General features: G+C 38.3%; 1 protein-coding gene across 3 annotated transcripts; it reads right to left on the bottom strand.

Moving 5' to 3' along the window:
- Nucleotides 1–168: 168 nt before the first annotated feature.
- Nucleotides 169–20830, bottom strand: LOC143538217 (protein transport protein SEC31 homolog B-like). 3 transcript variants are annotated; one of them, XM_077031823.1, is made up of 23 exons: nt 20417–20830; nt 19747–19801; nt 19529–19651; nt 10720–10816; nt 10596–10632; nt 10409–10514; nt 10263–10320; nt 10074–10171; nt 9463–9582; nt 9340–9382; nt 9174–9274; nt 8984–9111; nt 6845–7412; nt 5907–5999; nt 5613–5798; nt 4441–4654; nt 4200–4303; nt 3142–3243; nt 2672–2773; nt 2408–2536; nt 2071–2317; nt 935–1177; nt 169–333 (listed from the first exon to the last, which is right to left on the bottom strand). In XM_077031823.1, exons 1-23 carry the CDS (start codon nt 20737–20739, stop codon nt 221–223), a joined length of 3390 nt encoding a protein of 1129 aa, XP_076887938.1. In that variant the 5' UTR covers nt 20740–20830; the 3' UTR covers nt 169–220. The 3 variants fall into 3 exon arrangements, with proteins under 3 accessions (XP_076887938.1, XP_076887936.1, XP_076887937.1); XM_077031821.1 differs by lacking the exon at nt 169–333 and adding an exon at nt 2909–2943 and having other exon boundaries at nt 914–1177; nt 3180–3243; XM_077031822.1 differs by lacking the exons at nt 169–333; nt 2672–2773 and adding an exon at nt 2909–2943 and having other exon boundaries at nt 914–1177; nt 3180–3243.
- Between the last annotated feature and the right edge of the window lie 805 nt (nt 20831–21635).

Consider the following 21635-nt stretch of genomic DNA (forward strand, 5'->3'; position numbering starts at 1 on the left):
TAATATCATATTTAAGTTCAAAGTGAGTAAACAAGTACAAGAAAATAAACTTAAGAAAGCCAGTCAAGAATACCAAATCTATTTTCACACAATAAAGGGCAAAAAACACCAACAAAACCCAGTGATCTAACTTCTTTTAACCGCTTTGAAAATTCCGAAAATCTTATATTATAAGAAAAAGAAAACAAAACAAAACCTTGTTCAACAATTAGTCACTCGTTCATCTTGCATTCTGCCTGATCTTGATCATTCTTTTGAGCGTTGCTAACCAGAAGCTGCACTCGTCCCAGTCACCAGTCGTAAGATCAACCTGTAAACACGGTCGAGTCAAAACTCAGTTTCAACCTATTTGAACTGTTTCCTTTGTAGTTTACTGTTTTTACTATTTACATGGCCGGCCCAGTGGGTGTGTGAGCCAGACAGTCGGCCAAGGCCCGTGATAATAGGAGGCCAGTTTATATATATATATATATATATATATATATAAACCTTATAAAATATGATTGGATCTTAATCATCTTATAATTATTGGGCCCAAAACCTTTTTCCATCCATAATCCATTTAATCAAGTTTAAGTTATTGGGCCCAATCTAAAAATCAAATAAAAACTAAAATAAATAGCAGCCGATTGTTATAACGCTAATCGTCGTTTAAAAAAATTAGCTTATATACTCTGTTACTCGTTAGGGCCTACTAGCCTTTTTATTTCGGCTCAGCTGAGGTATTTAAATCCTCTTGAGACGGGTAGTTTACCTGTTAGACCTGCTAAAGACTTTTTAAGTACAATTGGATTTGTTCACCATAACCCCCTATACTACTCAACAATTACATTTTAGGTCCCTCTATTATTTGTTTGAGCCGTTTCCTAATTAGACTTGTTCACAATATAACTCAACAACTTCAGGTCCTCCATTATATGTTACGTAACAAAACGATACCTGGATTTTGGGGCTGCAGGGAAGTCACCTTGGTCCAAAGCTTGACAGAGCTGAATAAGCTTTTCGGAAGCGTTTATGGAGATGTCGTTATTGTTTAGTTTAGCAAATAAAGCACCTATTTTCTTTGAATTATCATCGATTTCCCGTTTCTTAGCTGGTACCACGCGTGAACCTCCCAGGGCTTCTGATGTCTCGTTGAAGAGTCTAGTCAGTGTGCCAATAACCGGCTTTTGCTGAGCTGGTACACAATACATCAAAAGGTTCATTTGCTATATTAAACCATGGTGTGTGTGTGTGTGTGTGTGTTTTAAATTATTCCAAATGAAAACCACGTTAGGGATTAGGGGTGTTCATTATTCGGTTTCAAACCGACTAGTCTTAAACCAAGAACAAAACCGAGCCTAATTACATATTTGGTTTTCGGTTGAAAGTGAACTGGGTTTTTGGTCCAGATAAACCGTATCAAAAAATGGTTATTTAAGTTTTGTGATTTAGCCCAATCAAATTACAACTATAGAACAATCATTTAACCCAGCCCAATCCAATAACAAATAATGGTAAATTTTTAAAACAAATTAAAAATTGAAAGGTAAATTATTTGGTTTGACATATATGGTCAAAAACTGAAAATTGATCGAGTTCGGTTTTCAGTTCGATTTTGAACTTCCTGAATTCAATTCGAATTCAGTTTTGAACTTTCTGAACTCAATTTGGTTCAGTTTTTGGTTTCGAAAAAAAAAACTTCAAGTTTCAAACCGAACCGAAACAGTTTAAAACCAAACTGAATTGAATAATTGGTTTTCAGTCAAAACTGATGAGTTTTCGGTTTCCGATTCACTTTTCAGTAGAAACCAAATTGAGTTTTTACGGTTTTCAGTTTTAAAAATCTGAATTCGCTTCGAGCTGAATAAACCGAATATCAAACAATGGTTATCTAGCCCAAACACAATCTAATAACAATAATAAATTCGGTTGAAACCCAAATGAATTTGAATTCAATTTTTGGCTCGGTTTTAAACTTCCTGAATTTAGTTTGGTTTGGTTTTCAGTTTCGACATAAAAATTTCAAACCAAATAAAACTAAAAACAAAACCGATGAACACCTGTATCAGGGATGAGAAAATGATATACCAGGGACATTTGACACGTCAGCAGTCTGCACTGTTGGCGGAGGAGACTCTGTAATGGGGTTGGGTTGTTGGATTTGACCACCTGATGCACTTCTTTGCATTACTGCATTATCACTATTGACGGGCATAAAACCTCTTAAAGGAGGCGCAGGCGCCACATTAGCTGGTAACTTTGGGCCTGTAACATTCGCCATCAGGCTAGGACCGGGTGGTCCACCTTGATAGTTGGAATTACCATTCAACTGAGTCTGGTAAAAGATTGACAGTCAGAATCATGCAAAATGGATCGATTTGGGTTATGTTTTATCACAAACAGGTCAAAATATATATACGCATACAGGATATAAATGAGAACCCAAGGTGTTGACTTGCTGGTATTGGTCAGCATTTCTCAGTACTGATGGTGTCACGGGAACAAAGGGTCTTGTAGCTGTTTGAGTTGTGGCCGGAGTTTGATTAAAGCCCGACTACAAGAATGCAAAATAGATGTCAATTCTAAAGAGACAACACAATCGGTGAAAAATGTAAATAAATAGTAAACCCTAGTGGAATCACCAAATTTATGCTATTTATTTTATTAACAGCTTAAATAAATTACATACAGTTGGACCAGGTACTGCAGGGGATGGAACAAACATGCTCCGTTGTGGCTGTTGATGTTGGTTATTGTAAGACGGAACAGATTGTTGTTGCTGATAGTTTTCCTGGAAAAAGAAAATAAGAACCCATCTGAAAAACATAATTTCAATTAAATCCGAATGTAAATAAATAGTAAAACCCTAGTGGAATCACCAAATTCATGCTATTTGTTTTATTAATAGCTTGAATAAATTGCGTACAGTTGGACCGGGAACTGCAGGGGATGGAACAAACATGCTCCGCTGTGGCTGTTGATGATGGTTATTGTAAGGCGGAACAGATGGTTGTTGATAGTTTTCCTGGGAAAAAAAAATAAGAACCCGTCTATAAAACATAATTTCAATTAAATCTGAATGTAAATAAATAGTAAACCCTGGTGGAATCACCAAATTCATGCTATTTATTTTATTAATAGCTTGAATAAATTACGTACATTTGGACCGGGAACTGCAGGGGATGGAACAAACATGCTCCGTTGTGGCTGTTGATGATGGTTATTGTAAGAAGGAACAGATTGTTGTTGTTGATAGTTTTCCTGGAAAAATTAAGAAACCATCAATATAACATAATTTAAATTAAATCCGACAGTTTGGTTTTATGTATTGAGGAAAACCGACTTTTTCGGTTCAGTTTTGCCATCAACCAAAAGCCTACAAAAACAAACCCAAAAGGCCGACTTTAAAGAATTTATTAGAAATTAATAAATGGTGTAGCCGAAAAATTTTAGGTACAAATGTGTAACAATCAATAGCGCAACCAAAAACCGAAACTGAACGGTTTTCTAAAACCCAAAAAACCAAAGTTTCGGTTTTTGGTTCGGTTTGAGCGCAAAAACAACCACGCACACCTCTACACCATCTTATCTAGGGATAGCAATGAAACCCGAACCCGATGGGAAAACCCGAAACCCGACATAAATGGGACGGGTAATACCCAACCCGTTAGGGTTTGGGACGGGTTTGGGAATAGTTTTGAAATTTTTCGCGGGTTTGGGACGGGTTTGGGATTTCTAATATACCCGATTGCCCGATAACATAGACCCATTTACCCGATCCCGATTATATAACCAATGTACCCGATATAGCTTATTATATTATGCATATACTATATTCCAAATATATTATTTGTCCAAATTTGTTTATGTCAATTCTTTTGAGATATTTTACCTTTATGGTAACCATCTTTGTAATCGATTGGTTATATTTTGTCAAAACCCCGGTAGAAACCCAACGGGTTTTGAGCCGGGTATACACGACGAGTATTTTGTCAAAACCCGATAGGAAACCCGAAACCCGACGGGTAATTACCCGATTAAAACCCGACAGGTTTGGGACGGGTTTGGGATGGACTTTTATAACCGGGTATGGGTTTGGGAATACCTAAACCCGACCCAATGCCATCCCTAATCTTATCAAGAACTTCCAAAACTAATGATATGATTGGCTAATCTATAATAATCCCCTTATAGTGAAGCTTTCAGGCTCCATCTACCTGATAATAATTTTGATGTGGCTCCACAACTGAATTCATATGTTGGTATACATCTGTATGTGTTTGAGAATGGCCATAATCTGCAGGCACGGTTGCGGTTTTCTCTATAAAATAAAGAAAAGAAAAAAGAGAACATTATTATATGTTGTTGCGCGGTAAAGTCTTACTAAACGTTCAGAAATATAACTTTTAAATAAAATGTGAAGATCCGTATTTTAATAACCGTTGGCTTGGCACGTACCTGGTTCAGATGAGAGGGCAATCCGGTCTTTTAAGATGGAAAGTTCAAGAGACAGATCATCGGTTCCTTTTAACTTCAAATATTCCATAGCGGTTGATAACCGCCCTTGGCTTGCTAATATTTCAGCATACTTTTCAACAAGTTTGCTTAAAGAAGCACTGAATTTGTTTTGACCAGTTGCTAAAGCGAGTACCATTGTTTTCTCCATTAATTCCTTAACACGAATAATAAATAGTTAGAAATGCACCAAAAAGAAAGGGTGATTTTACATACCCCTCAATAGGCCTCTGTAAATGAACCGAACGCAGGAAGTTGTTTATGTTCATTTATTGACAAAACGAACAAACATGACCACCATTTTTTGTTCATTCAAACTCAAAGAACGAACATGAGCACATGCCATGTTCGTTCATTCTTGTTCGTGCATGTTTGTTTATGTCCATTGATGTTCATCCGTTTACGTTTGTTTAAGTTCGTTCGCTTATATATTCACAAAGGTCCATTACAATTTAGTCTAGTTTTATAAAATTAAATCAGCAATTGTAATATAGTTTAGTTGGTAACTTTTTAGCCAAACAGATTGATGTTCACGTTTACTTTTCAATTGTTGTTCGCTCAATTATGTTCATTCATCTATGCTCGTAAGAACGAGCATGGATGAATGAATTTGTGTTCTTTTAAGTACATGGACTGTTTGTTTATATTGTTAACAAACGAACGCCAAATATGTTCCTTTTCTTAACGAACAAACACAAACAAAAAAAACTCCATTCATTAAGTGCTCCTGTTCGATTGTTTGTTCAAATAATGCTTTGTTCATGTTCATTCAGTTCGTTTACAGGCCTACCCCACAAATTTCGCATAAATATTAAATATCATATGCACCCATTCAAATTACTTAAAAAACTTCATATCTATCCATATCCCATTTCATTAAATATAATTTACAGTGTGACAATTGTACCCTCTTCTTTCTCCTTGCATTGCAATTATCATATCTTGATGAAGGTTTTAAGGGAAGCGTATAAACGTCATAAATTTGAAATGGGTATGATTGGTGTCATGATTTTTTTGCAAGGTAATATGGTGTTATACCATGTTTTGAGGGATAAATGACATTTTCCCCAAAAATAAAGATTACATGTTTGTTTCACTTTCACTTTGTTACATACCTGAAGTAGGTCAACATAGGATTTCCCCACATGGCCAACTGTAACCCTCTTTGACCAGATTTCTACAGCTTTATCAATATTCCCAGAACATATGTAACAAAGAGTAGCTGCTAATGAATTACCAGCAGTTACAAGTCTAGAAGCGAGATTATCACATAGTACAGTCCACTCATCACCCTGTGCAAACTGTCATTAAATCCCAAAATAATTATCAATAATTGATTATTAATACACACATAAGTGCAGTTTGACATAAAAAGTATAAATCCAATTTTTATAATTTAGGTGACTTACAGTGCAGAGGAGAGCAAGAGTCTCTTTCCAAGATTTCAGGGGCCTGGTATTTACTAAACTAACAAGGTCACTATTTACCATTGCAGCAACAATCTGTGAGTCAGGAAATCATAAAAATAAAAAACTGAAAAAACAACATTTAAGATAAACGAGTAAATGTTAATACCAATAAAAACCAATATACTTTCTTACTTTTCATGAAAAAGTTACTCAATATAGTTCTGATATTAAGGATTTAATATCCATCAACTTTTAAAAAATATACAAAAAAAATAAATAAATAAGCTATTTTTTGTATTCCCTAACGTGTTTTAAGATGCACGTAAATTGGAAAAGAAAACCAAATAATGTTTGTTAACTCCTAAGTTGGTTTTTATAAACATGTAAACAAACAGAAAGAGGCATGTTTATGTTCGTTCATTTAACTTTAACCGATCAAACGAACGAATACAAAACAATAAATGAACTTTCTTGTTTGTATTCGTTCGTTAAGAAAATGAGCGTGCTCGTGCTGGATTGTGTTCGTTCTATAATATTCTAAACCAACAGTTAACGAACACAAATGCACATAAACAAACACAAACGAACATGGACCAACGTTAGTTAAAGTCAACGAGAACATCCATATTTAATAGAAAACACCATCTTCATTACAATATTGCATCAAACATTTCAAAATTAAACAAATATATCTAAACAAGTTTTAAAATATCAAAATCAAATAGATTTCAAGTTAATTTCAGTAATACATAAATTTGAATGAATACTTACGAATGAACTAATATATAAACGAATAAACAAGCATAAACGAACAACGTAAATAAACAAACATAAACGAATGTTTGTGAACATAGATGAGCGAACGGTTCATTTATAGGCCAAGTTTTTTATGGTATTAACCCTAAAACAAAACAAAACAAGAGGGAAGAAAATCATACCTTCAAGTAAGGAGAAGTGCTACTTTTGAGGTAATGATCCCGTGTGCTCACCCACAGGGAATCACCACCAACCTGTGCAATAACTAATGCATCCGCCATCTTATTAGCAGCTATGCACTGTGCAGCCGCTTCCTTATAATCCCCAACAACCAATGCGCGTTGAATCGCATCATCAAACGCATTATCATCAATTTCATCTTCTAAATCATTTTCTTTCGTTTTCAAATCTTCAACAACTGGAACCGACTCTTCAATAGCAAAAGTATTATTGGAATTTGACACAGGTGTGACTGCTTGAGGACTCGGTAAATTGTTAAAGAAATCTTCCCCATTATCAGATGTTAGATAGTTGTTGAGTGTCGGTTTTGCCTCCACAACTTTCCTTTCATTAATATTGTCAAAGTTTAAAGAATTTATCTCCTCAGTCAGATTGTCTAGTATTGAAACGTTGTTTTGTTCTTCTGCGGGTAAACTGAAACCGAGGTGGTTCAAAAGTTTTGATCGTGCAGTTCCATCATCTTCAAACATGACCTTCAAGAAACCCCATGTTTCTTTGTCATCTTCAGATCTGTTTCAAATAATACAAAATTTGCAGGTTTGAGTTTAATCGATTTGGGTCAAATCTGCGAACACGTTTAGCTAAATGGACTGTATTCGTGCCGAATCTGGCGGGTTCACAGGTTGACCCATTTCAGATAACACAAAATTCGCAGGTTTGGGTTCAGTCTAAACGAGTTCGAGTCAGATTCGGGTCAAATCCGAGAAAAAGTTTAGCTAAACGGGGCGTGTTCGTGTAGAAGCTAGCGAGTTCACGGTTGATCCATTTAACCCATTTCAGATAACACGAAATTTGCAGATTTGGGTTGTCTAAACGGATTCGCGTTAGATTCGGGTCGAACCCTCAAACAAGTTTAACTAAACGGGCCGTGTTTGTGTCGAACCCAGCGGGTTCACAGGCTGACTTGTTTAACCCATCATTATATTTTTTTCTAAAATGTGTTTATGTAATAGCTTAAACTACTTGGGCGTTTTTATGCCAAATTTTTTAGTTTGAATATAAATTGGCATACTTAAAACATAACTGATTCAAAAGTAAAAACATGTAAACTTAGACTGTTTAAGAAATAATTTACATAAAGAAAAAACCAATAAAATTCTTTTTTCGGGTTGAATCTTGTTTGTGCAAACCCGCAAATACACGTTTTGTGTTCGGGTTCATGTATGCGACATGATTTTCGGGTTGCTATCGTGTTTTTGTAAAAATTTCAAGTTCATATTGAGTTCGACCCGTCAACCTGCAGATGCGACCAATTTTTTAGCAGCCCTAGTTTTCTAGGGACATACATCGGTTCGAATATCATCATCATCATCATCATCGTACTCAGTATATCCCACCAATAGCAATGCTATGGTAGGGTCTGAGGAGGGTAAGATGTAGACAGCCTTACCTCTATCCCATAGGGATAGAGAGGCTGCTTCCGGTGAGACCCCCGGCTCGATAGTAGTTTTGCATCAAGCCTTGGACATAAGGCACATAGCACTCAATCATCGGGACACCGGCTGATCGGTGCATGTGCCCTTGTCTTTCGGCTATCAACGCCACCACATGATGCCTGATTAACCTTCCGCCACTTTTAACGTTATTTTCACGAGATTAGTAAAATAACGTCAAAATTAGTGCAATTTTACTTTTGCCCACCCGAGGGTTCACACATATATACATTATATGCGCGCACCGCAAGCAGGGCGAATCGGTTCGAATATCGGTTTATTCAATTCAATTTATTAATTTCCTAAATGTTTAGTCCCTAACCAAAAACCGAACCGAATTAGCAATGTGTCTAACTAACCCAACCAAATTCAACCGATTTATTCAGTCTGGTTATCCGATTAAACCTGTTATTATTCAATTTTTTCAATTGAATCAGTTATCCGAACAAGCAAGATTTGTGGACCCGAAAACCAAATTCACAATCCGGTTCAGTTTTTTCCGGTTACGAATATATTTCGGTTTTCAAATTTTTTTGGTTTTCTAGCGCCCCTACTAGTAGTGATTCACGAGGTGATTCACGATTAAATTAAGTTATCTCAAAATAAATGAACTAGAGGTGATTAACGAGAAATCGAGAATACACATACTTGGATTCTTGAGATTTTTGGTCACATAGAAGTCTCAATAAAGATCGGTCACCACTACATATTGCAGCTTCAAATTCAGATGAATTACTTGCTATATCATGTTCATTGACCAAATCATGCACATTAACCTGACACATTATTAAAATGAATTAAAATAATATAAATATTTACAAGAAACCAGTAGAATTACCTCTGAAGCTCCATTAGTTGTGTGAAAAGAAACAAGTTTGCCACCAAAACCAAAACAAACTCCACCTTTGCGTTGATACCATTTTGGTGCTTTTAAAGGTGCTACACATTAATCAATAATAATAATAGTTATTATATAATAACGATAATGATAATAAAAGTGTTACCTGAGCCAAAGTAACCCTCACCGACACCATATCGAGCACAAGCCTATACAAAATAATAAGAGTGCATAACGTTAAACAACAATGGTGCAGCATTACGATGTTATTAAGAGCAATATATCGAACCTCAATGTTATAAATACCAATTTTTCCATCAAATGAAGATGCTGATATGACCCCAGGTAATTTTGGATACCAGTGGACATCAAAATTCCAATTGGTGCCAGCAGGCAGTTCAGATACAATCTGCAAAATTGAAACATTACCAACAGTTTAGACCTCATAAAACCACAATATAAGGCCTGTACACAAATCAGACATTTAGTGAACCGTTTGTGAACTGTTCAAGGTAAGTTCGTTTATTTAAAAGCATAGGAACATGAACACATGTCGTGTTAATTCATTTATGTTTGTTTAAGTTCCTTAGTTTACACTCGTTAATATATTCATTTAAATTATTTTGGACCAATACAACTTAGTCTAGTTTTAATAATTTTTTGGGCCAACACATTGTTTTTCACATTACTTTTAACTGGTTTTAGCTCAGTTGTATTCATTCACCTATGTTCAGTTATGTTCGCTGGTTTAACTGTTCATTTATAATGTCAATGAACAAAGATACACGAACCAAGTTTGTTAGCGAATGCCAACAAGAAAACCTTAATTCTTCTAATTTTCCATGTTCGATCGTTTGTAAGGAACGAAACAGTTATGAAGCTGGAAAAGGATCTACACACCTCGCCAGAGTTAGTGTCCCAGCAAATAGTGCGGTTATCTTTCGCACATGTCAACAAATAGGTGCTATCATGAGGACACCATTCCATCGCAACAACACCTGGCATACGAAAAAGGGGCCTAAAAAGTTGTATATTTTATAAACAGTTGTAAGTATAAACATGTTGAAAGATAGTTGATAACCAGTATACCTTTCGTATGACCTGATAGCTCTCGCAATGGTGTCATTGTGTTTCGCATATCCCATATCTGCATGCCAAAAATGAAAGTAACCAGCCAACATAAAACTGTCATTCATTTACAAATAAACAAAGGCATAATCACAATGATAAATTACCCTTAAAGAAGGTGAATTGTCATCATCAGAAGCAACAATAAGTTGAGTGGCAAAATCAGGATGCCATTGCAAAACCGAACATCTTCTTTGAACTGAATCTGAGAAACTTTAAATCATAAAATCATACAAAGTTAGTTACACATGCATGATTTTATTTTTGCAAATTCGTCATGCCAACTCATATTACCTTATAATTGCCTTTTGCTTTCTAAGATCCCAAACCACTGAAACCGCAAAAAATCAAAACATATAACCATAAACATAAATAAATTGGAATTGTTCAAAAAAAATCTGGTGAATTTGGCCCGCACTAGTTGCTCCATGAAAAGAAGTAGATGCTAAAATAGGCTGGACCTTCTTATTCCATGATAAAAATGAAATTTCACCATGCGTTGAAGATTCACTGCCCTGCAGAAACAGGATTACTAAATGTCAACAATAAATGGAGGATGGACATGGACTAAAGTAACACAACCAACTTTGTGAAAAGTTACTGAACCAGCATGCAAATGCATATAACTCTGATTTAAATAAATTATTGAGCTAGCACAGTAAATAAACAAAAAAGCACTCCTGAATTTGGTGCTCTGTTCATAGCACAATGTAGTTTGTTGTATACATATTCACACATTGAAATTTGTGTCTTGCAATCATAATAAAAATTATAAAAATGTGACTTCAATGCTAACTGGTAACTGCAAATAATCATATCTTCATAATATACACTTCCGAAGACACGTGGAGGAAAGGAAACAAAAAAGCATATAATCATAACTTTCATAATATACTCTTCCATGTCTTCCTGAGTTCCACTTAACGGAGGAAAGGAAACAAAAAGCATATTCAGGATTATCCAAAACAAAGATAAAACATGGCAGAAGTTTTGTGGTCTATACATAATGACGTCGTGGATCAACAACGATCCTTTATTGCAAATTCAATTAACACAGAACACAAGGTCGAGGCACAGGGATGACCGCAAATCGACCGTTTTAATTATAATTAGGATTTATTCCATCGTCACCGCTCTGCCTTTGCCGCCATTAACACGTCGCGGTCGCCATTGTAACACCGCCACCACTCCACTGCCACCGACTCGCTTCCATTGTCCACGAAGTCCTCCACCTCCAACATCACCTCGTAGTCTTCCCCCCACCACCAGCGCAAGTCACTATATGAAAATGTAGTTGATGAACCTATTATGGTACTCTTTTTCTAAAACTACTTATTTCAACCCAACTCCATTTTGGCCCAAACCCGTTTTGACCTGAACCAAATTGATGTTTGTTTAAAACGACCCGTTTTGCCTAAACTCATTTTTGCTCAGAACCCATATCTACCTAAACTCGTTCTGACCAGCACCCGCCCAACCAGCCCAGTTTGCTAGGCCTAATAACAACCATATGCAGTTGACCTTCATCTCTCAAGAACAACAACAACAATCATACCCAGCATATCCCACAAATAACTAAAGTTGTCTGTAGGGTCTGGGAGGGTGAGATGTAGACAACCTTACCTCTATCCCTAAAGATAGAGAGGTTGCTTCCAGTGAGACCCCCAGCTCAAAAAATAAGTAGATAATATATATATATAAGAAAAGAAAATAGTAGTATATTAATACCATACTAGAAACAATATACTAGCGGTAGCATTTAAGCAACATTTATAATAGATAGACTAAATAATAATAATAATAACAACTATTATGATAAAGATAATAACCATAAATAGAAAATGAAAATACTAATAATGAAAATAATATAATAAAAAGTTATCACAAGAGATAACCCTCCTCCTACGGGTCCTTAACCTTAATTCTACGTCTCCAGGAAGTCCTGTCCTGAACCATGTCCTCGGAGAGGTGCAAATCTAGCAAATCATACCTAATCCTCTCGTCCCAGGTCAATTTGGGTCTACCTCTACCCCTTCTACCCTCTACAAATATAGTTTCCACTGATCTAACGGGAGCCGTTTGTTGTCTTCTTTTTATATGTCCAAACCATCTCAATCTGCCCTCTCTTATTTTATCTGATATACTAGCTACCCCTAGCCTATCCCGAAACGCCTCGTTTCTTATTCGGTCGAACCTTGTGTGCCCACACATCCACCTTAGCATCCTCATCTCTGCTACCTCAAACTTACGCGCATGTGTCTTTTTGATGGCCCAACAATCTGTTCCGTATAGCACCGCCGGTCTAACCGCAATCCTATAAAACTTTCTTTTTAATTTAGTTGGGAACCACCTGTCACACAATACCCCTGTGGCAACTCTCCACTTACACCATCCTGCCTGGACACGATGAACTACATCACCCTCTATACCCCCATCACTTTGTACAAACGATCCTAAGTATTTGAACTTGGTTGACTGCAAAATCTCTTGACCTTCAATAGTGATTTGAACGTCCTCATCATCGTTTACTCCACCAAAGTCACAGTAAAGATACTCCGTCTTTGATCGACTAATCTTTAAACCTTTACTCTCTAAAGCAGCTCGCCACTCCTCTAGCCTCATGTTGAGATCTTGTTTACTCTCGTCGATTAACACAATATCGTCTGCGAAGAGCATGCACTATGGAACAGGCTCCTGGATTAACTTTGACAATTCGTCTAGGACTATTGCAAAAAGAAACGGGCTCAACGCTGATCCCTGATGAAGGCCTACCTCCACGGGGAAGAAGTCGGTATCCCCCACAGGTGCACAAACGCTTGTTTCAGACTTGGAATACATATCCTTAATTATCTCTATGTATTTCCCAAGAACCCCTCTACCTTCAAGGCTATCCCAGAGAAGTCGGCGTGGAATACTGTCGTACGCCTTTTTCTAGGTCAATAAACACCATATGTAGGTTACGCTTTCTCTCTCTATACTTTTCCATTAATCTTCTTAGGATGTATCGCCTCTGTAGTTGACCTTCCAGGCATAAAACCAAACTGGTTCACTGATACCTGAGTTTCCCGTCTAAGTCTAGCCTCAATAACTCTTTCCCATAGCTTCATAGTGTGGCTTAGGAGCTTGATACCTCTGTAATTACCGCAACATTGCGCGTCTCCTTTCTTCTTATAAATAGGGACTACGACACTACGTCTCCATTGATCCGGCATGTTATCGGTTTTTAAAATCATGTTAAACAAAGTAGTTAACCATATAACTCCTTCCTCTCCCAAACACTTCCACACCTCGATTGGTATGTTGTCTGGACCAACTGCCATAGCCCTTCCCATCTTCCTAAGGGCATTCCTCACCTCTTCTTGAGTGATACGTCGACAGTAGCAGTTATTCCGAGGATGTATGATTGTGTTGTCATTTTGTTGTTGGTGAGCGCTGCCGCTGTTGAAAAGGTTGTGGAAGTAGGTTTGCCATCTCAACCTGATGTCATGCTCCTTGACTAAAACACGCCCATCCTCACCCTTTATAAACTTCACGCCGCCTAGATCTTGCCTTCTACGCTCCCTAGCTTTGGCAATCTTAAAACATATCGTGTTCCCCCTCCTTTGTTTCCAAACGTTCATACATCCGTTTATAGGCCGTGTTCTTTGCTTCTGACACTGCCTTTTTCGCCTCTTTCTTGGCCCTTTTGTACATCTCCCTCAATCCGGCGCGCTCCCTCTCGTCTGTGCACCTCATAAGCTCCCTAAAACTTCCTTGTTTATCCCTAATCTTGTCTTGCACTATCTTATTCCACCACCAAGACTCCTTATGACCACTTGCCTTTCCTGTTGTGACCCCAAGAGTCTCCTTCGCCACTTGAGTAATCTTTGTTGCCAAGGCTTCCCATATCTGATTTGAGTCCCCATCTAGTTGAACTAGAGTCGATGATACGAGCTTATCTTTGAAAAGTGAAAGGTTGTCGTCCTTCAGAGCTCCCCAACGAATCCTAGGTCTAAATTTCCTCACCCTCTCCGTCAACTTATTTCTAAAGCCTATATCAGCCACAAGCAATCGATGTTGAACCACAACCGTTTCCCCAGGTATAACCTTGCAGGCCCTCCACCAACGTCGATCTCCTTGCCTCATTAAAAGATAGTCGATCTGCGTGTTGCGTCCCCACTACTAAATGTGATCAAATGTGATTCTTTTTTCTTAAAGAACGAGTTTATAATACCAAGTTCATGAGCCACTGCAAAGTCTAGAAGATCCATGTCGGTATCATTCCTATCACCAAAACCAAAACCCCCATGTACGGATTGAAAGCCATCGTTATCCTCACCAATATGTCCGTTAAAATCACCTCCTATACAAATCCTCTCATCCCTCGGTATGTCTCTCACAATCGCATCTAAGCATTCCCAAAATTCTCTCTTTTCCTGGTCCCCTAGTCCGACATGTGGTGCATAAGCGCAAACCACGGCCACCACTACTTCCCCTAGTACTAGCCTCAACATCATAATCCTATCATTATGCCTTATCACCTCTACCACACTAGTGAGTAGTTCCTCAGCCACTAGAAACCCCACCCCATTTTTAGCCTCATTAGACCCCGAGTACCACAACTTATACCCATTGCACTCGGTCCCTCTATGCCCTTTCCTTCCATCTAGTTTCCTGAATGCATGCTATTTGAACCCTGTGCCTTTTGAGCACATCTACCAACTCTAGCAACTTACCATTTAAGGATCCTACATTCCAAGACACCACACACAAAGTATGCTCCCTATCCTTACCTTTACCTACACCCCTCGTCCTGGGACATGATCTCAAGGAATAGTCATGGTTCCTACGGTCTATGCTTGTAACTAGTCACACAAACGCAATTATATAAAACACACAACAAGCCGGTAAGCACACACAAAGTCAAAGAGCACCCGGTTACACAAAAAGGAATCCACAACACACCGTATTTTAATAAAATAGTATTTAAAGTTTGTGTTGTAAAAAAAATAAAAATAAAAATAAAAATAAATAAAATTAATAATAATAAAAAACAAGTAAAAAAATAATATTGTTGAGTTAATAGAATATTTAGTACATAAAAAATAACTTTTTTTTATTTTATTTTTCAAAATATTTAACAAAAAGACAATATATTTAACATACAAAAACATGTAGCATGTTATAATATTATGAACCCCAAGAGCACGTGTTACGTGTGTGTGTGTATACTATTTGTTTGTTTGTTTGTTTTTGTTAAAAATTTTACTATCTTCTAAAAGGAATTGAGGAACCTGGAACCAACAATTGTGCTATTCACCCGGGGACCAACAATTTGTGCCAAGCCGACTTTGTACCTCGCCGGAAAAAACGTATCACTCCGGTAAAACTCTAGATCTCCGCCCAAAAATTTGGTGTATTCTGCCGGAAATCTCAAGATCTAAGGCTAAAAACAAAGGAATAGAGTTTGGGTATACGGTTCCGTAAAGAGATCTTGGATTTTGTGGCTGCTCAGGTTAGGTCCGGCGCCTGGTCTGGTGATGTCGTATCCCGTATGATATCCCGTATGATATCCCGTACGTACGACTATGGTTGCTCGTTTAGGAAGACACTGTTAGGATTAAACGCACACACGAAACTGAACACGACACGAAAGCAATAAACGAACACGAGGATTTAACGTGGTTCGGTCTAAACTGACCTACGTCTACGGGTGGCAACTAGGTATATCTTTATTGAGTGACAAATATTACAAGTACATAATGTTGTTTATATAGAGACTGAACTAGGGTTAGTAAATTATTATGCAAGAAATCTAAACCGGGCCGGGCTTGGGCCCGACCGCCCACACCCGTCTCCTCTTTTGACTTCATATAATAAACCGGGCCAACAAGGCCTACGAACCCAACAATCTCCCACTCGGAGGCCTTGAGTACTCTCGTCTGCACTCCTGATTGTACTTCTGTAATCTGAACATTAAACTTCTTCTAGTTGCCACCGCCTTCTCATCAATTAACCTGAAGGCCCGTTGAAGCTCCCCGGAGCTCCAACACGTCAGTTACGGCTAAAACTGCCCCTGACCCGTTCTCTGTCCCTACCGGCTCCCACTGAAACAAATTACCGGATCCCGAGATACTCTGAGAACAAACACTCTCCATATTCAGCAAGTAATTCACTGGAGAGACTTTTACAGCTGGAATACTGGTTTTCTTAATCCACTGTCGACCTGGAACTGTAACTGAAACACGACCTGTGCTCCCACTGTCACGATGTCCCCCAACTGATTTAACCTTCCTAGCTCGTTCATCCTGAATCTTCACTTTGGCTCTGGGTTTGTTACTTGCAAAACGAACCTTCTTCTGCCCACGAGATTCTGTGAACCGGATTTTGTCTTTCACCAAAACTGGATCCACTCCTTTCGATGACATGCCGACCATATACAATGAACCAATTTTCTTTCCACGAGCAACAACGAGATTCCCTTTGACTACTTTCCACTGCCCATTCCCGAACTTAACATCGTGCCCTTGGTCATCCAACTGCCCAACTGAAATCAAACGTTTCTTCAAACTTGGAATAACCCTCACGTCTTTCAAAGTCCAAGAAGTACCGGCTGAAGTTATCAAATCAACGTCTCCCATACCCGTAACCTCTAAAATATCATCATTCGCTAGTCGAACCTTTCCAAAATCCCCAAATTTAAGATTCTTCATCGTTTCACTACAGTGAGTGGCATGAAACGATGCACCAGAATCCATCACCCAAGCATCAACGCTACTCTCAACACTACAAACCAAAGCCTCATCACTACTGACCCCGTCATCTGTGTCGTCTTCTGTAACGTTCACCTCTTTCTTACCATTCGGACACTGATTCCTGAAGTGTCCTTTCTCTTTACAACCCCAACATTCAATATCCTTACGAGTCTTAGACTGACTCCTCTTCCTGCTCCCACTGCCTCGCTGTTTTCCCCTACCTCTACCTTCTGTGACTAGCATATTGCCTGATGATTCACCTGAACTTCTGCGTCTTGAATCTTCTCCCAGAATCAGATCTCGAATCCCATCGAAAGTAATATTTGTAGACGAACTACAAACTGCAGTCACTGTTTGCGACCAACTGTCGGGCAAAGAGGATAATAACAAGAGGCCTTGAACTTCATCATCAAACTTAATGTCAACTGACACTAAGCGGGACAAGATCGAATTAAGATTATTGATATGAGTTGTAACTGACCCACCCTCTTTCATTCGAGTTGTCACTAGCTCTCTGATAAGATAGACCTTATTCGCTGCCGAAGGCTTCTCATACATGTTGGATAGTGCGTCCATCATACCACGGGCTGTGGTTTCTTTCATGACGTTAAACGCCACATCTTCCGACAACGACAATGTAATACAAGCCCTAGCTTTCTTGTCTAACTTCTTCCAATCTGCTTCTGACAACTTTTCTGGTTTTTCATCCTCAAACACTACATCCAAGTCTTTCTGACAAAGTAGTGCCTCAATCTGCATCTTCCACCAACCAAACTTCTGTCCGTCAAACTTCTGTATCGAAACCTTTCCGTCTTCTGCCATAACAATGACTAAAACGAAAAACTGGATAAAAAAAACAGAGACAGACACAGCAACACGAGCCTGAACTTAACGACTGTTCTACTGAACTCTGTTAAAAATCAACCTATTTAAACCGCAGCGGAAATACGAACTGTAAATCAGAAACTGAAATTTTAAACTGAAACGATAAAACCTGACAAACGCGGTTGGCAACTGGTTATCCGTTTCTTTAACGCTTCTTCTGACTTGACAACTGTTTTTCAACAAAAATAGGATCTTGATTCAAACTTTCATGTCTCGTACTATGCTTCACCGGAGCTGATCAGAAATAAATGTGAGCTGCTGTTCCAAATATATATTTTTAGGCTTCCAAAAATATGTTAACTTGGGCCACTGCCCTAGTTACGGCCAAAAAAAAAAAAAAGAACAAACACCAAATTTTGGTGAACAAATGCTCCAAGCCAAGAAATTAAGCTTCTGGTCAAAGTGTGGTCACGCCACTTTCTTCCCAACAAAAAGACAAAAAAAACCTTATATTCAAACTCTTGTTATTTCTTGCAGAGATGCATGATGCTATGGATAATTGCTTTCGAAAAAAAAAACAGAACCCAACAACTACAACGAGCGCGACAGCGGCTGTTGTGGCGGCGAGAGTCGTACGGCGACGGCGGCGGCGGAACTCTAGCGCAGTAGGGTGGCGGCGGCGTATACCCTAACGACAATCGGAAAACCGTAGCAGCGGCGGAACCCTAGCGCAGTAGGGTGGCGGCGGCTGGATGATTTGGCGGCGACTCGGCTGGTTCAACGTGTTCTTCGCGTGATCCGAACCTAAGCTCTAGATACCACTTGTTAGGATTAAACGCACACACGAAACTGAACACGACACGAAAGCAATAAACGAACACGAGGATTTAACGTGGTTCGGTCTAAACTGACCTACGTCCACGGGTGGCAACTAGGTATATCTTTATTGAGTGACAAATATTACAAGTACATAATGTTGTTTATATAGAGACTGAACTAGGGTTAGTAAATTATTATGCAAGAAATCTAAACCGGGCCGGGCTTGGGCCCGACCGCCCACACCCGTCTCCTCTTTTGACTTCATATAATAAACCGGGCCAACAAGGCCTACGAACCCAACAGACACCTCGAGTATAGGCCGGAACTGCAGAGAAAACGGAAAGCGGAAAAATCTTACCTTGGAGATTGGCTGAAGGTTGGCCGGAGATAGGCAGGTAGGTGGTGAACGTTGGAGTTGTACGGAGGGAAAAAAAGTTGGTGTACGGACAAAAAGTTGGTGTACGCAGAGTTAATTTTGTTGCTTCTGGGACAAAAAGTTGTTGTTTGTAAAACCAGCAGTTCACATTTTCAAGATGATATATAAATAGCCATAACCTCCACTTATTTACAGCAGTTCACTAAGCAGTGACTGGCATGCATCCTTTTGAGTGCCTTCCAAAGCATGTATTATAGCTTTAGTCTTTTAGTGTGAGGATTAGCTTAACCGCTCATAAGTAAATGGTAACTTTCTTGTGATCGTTTAGACTGGCCAAAATATATTTTATTGGTAAACAGTTCAAAAAGAACAAATCATAGATCTATTCGGTTACATGTCAAGATATTACTAAGGAATTGCCATATGAAATGCAAGTCAATTTTAGCTACGCAAACGTAGTAAACAACGGTTACCTTGAGAGGAGGAAAATGTGTCGGCTCTGTTGGTTTAGTCAAATCCCATATACAAATTTCACCTTCTTCAGCACCTGATGCAAGATGGTTTGGTGAAAGGGTACAAAAATCCAGTCCACGAACCTGGAAAAACAAATATTATTGCAAAATAAAACCAAACTCTGAATGAAATTGCATGAATATAAGAACATAACATGGATGTAAAAATTGAAACTCACAGGTCCTTTATGTCTTGATAACTGTTGAACAAAAGCACTTTCACTTTCCTCAGAACTAACACCAGTCAAAAGAATTACAATAAGTCTTCCATTAATATAAGAATATAATATGAATGATCTGAAGATCTTAATTCATTATTAAACAAACCATTTCATGAACTGTTTGGTGGGAGTTCGTTTATGTGCATCCGTTCATTTAAACGAACCAGAACAAAGAATTCCGTTGGATTAACTAAATGAACGAACATGAACAGAGGCCATGTTCGTTCAATTGTGTTTGTGAACGTTCCATAACATGTCTTCATTAAAGGTTATTAATACATTTTTATGACTTCTCTAATCTTATCATACATATTTAAGCAAAATTATAATATTCATACAGAAGTGAAGTAACTTGGGTTACAACTATGGTTGTAAAAATCCCAACTAGGCTGATTAATTCCCGATTAATCATTAGTTGGTACCTCACCGACTAGTTACCGATTAATCGCTATTTGGTCAAAATTGTACATATTCGAAAACATTATATATAAATTCCAATCCGATTAATCACTAGTCCCTACATGCTACAAGTAACCAAACATTCAACATTTGTCAAACAATTTCACAGTATCAATAAACAACAATCTAATTACATAATAAAGCAACTAGCAGTGTCAATGTGTCATACCTCATGAGAACCCTAGGGTTCCAAACACCAATATTCCCATCCACAAGTCCACCAGCAATTAAACCAGGCGAAAACTCATCCGAACCAGAACTCTTCCCCCAAGCCAACCGATTAAACGGCTCGGAACTAGGTATAGAACCAGAGAACACTAAATCACGATCACCGGACTCGAAATCGAGCTTAAACAGTTCGAGATTAGCAGACGAACTGAACGACAAGTCCACCGCTCCGGCCATAGTTCCGGCAGCGAAGAACGGCGCGTCGGGAGCAAATGCCACCAGTGCGGATCGGTCTACGTGCTTTATGCAGGCGGATGAAGTCATTTTGGTGGAGAATTGGAGGAGGATTTGTGGTTTTAGGGTTAGGGTTTTGGTTTTGTGTGATTTGGGGATTTGGAGACCCGATTTCGGTGTGATCGGATCGGCGTCGTCGTCTCTGTTGTTTCTGAATTCTGACTTTCTTCGGTTGGTCATGGCATGCGTTTATAACAGTGGCAATAGTACGTCATGCTACCCAATAACAACTTGCCACGTGTTATTATTATGAAAACAAGATGCTAAATATTTCGTTTATAATTTTTTTTAAATGCGGCACATCGAGATTCACTCGTTTTTTATTCGGAAAAAACCTTCACCTAAGTCTAATGCACGTGAAAACTCGCCCGAAGGAATGACAGTGTGGTGAGGTAAATCCCGTTCAATTCAATTATTTAACTAGTGAATGTCGTCTACTCGTATAGTCTCCCATAATCACCTAGTGCCACCGAAACTAAATGATAAAGGAGGAATCGAACATGTGTCACATGAAGCACTAAGTATTTTCCTTACCACTCCATCACTAGGTCATTCGCGTTTATATGAATTGGATTTATTGGAATTTTTATTATGTTTTTAAACATTGGTTTTTGTAAGAATAAGTTTTATTCATAGCTTATATAGCTTTCCTTCGGAGACGTCCAGTTCTACTTGAAGAATGAGATGATTGGTGGGTAAATGGGGTCAATGATCCAAATGACTGTTAAAAAAATTATATAGTTGTTTTTATCAAATCTTTAAACTTTATTAGATTATGGAGTATGGAGATTTCCTTATTGCCATAGGCTTAAGCTTAAGTAAAGAGTCTACTACAATGTGATTAAACAAGTTATAAGGGATGTAACTAGAAAGGTAAGGTATGCATTTCAGGGAGACACGATGATTGTGAAATGAACATGGGACTA

Source organism: Bidens hawaiensis, unplaced genomic scaffold, assembly GCF_021521415.1.
Source record: "Bidens hawaiensis isolate Kalapana, Puna unplaced genomic scaffold, B.hawaiensis_p1.1 tig00011510_1, whole genome shotgun sequence".
NCBI classification, from domain to species: domain Eukaryota; kingdom Viridiplantae; phylum Streptophyta; class Magnoliopsida; order Asterales; family Asteraceae; genus Bidens; species Bidens hawaiensis.

Bases quoted from the DNA above. Each gene is read 5' to 3' on its own strand.
- LOC143538217 (XM_077031823.1), bottom strand. From the start codon at position 20,739: ATGACTTCATCCGCCTGCATAAAGCACGTAGACCGATCCGCACTGGTG. The intron at 4,304-4,440 runs GTACGTGCCAAG...TTTATTTTATAG, and splicing joins TGCCCTCTCATCTGAACCAG to AGAAAACCGCAACCGTGCCT. The intron at 2,318-2,407 runs GTATGCGTATAT...ATCTTTTACCAG, and splicing joins TGGGTTCTCATTTATATCCT to ACTCAGTTGAATGGTAATTC.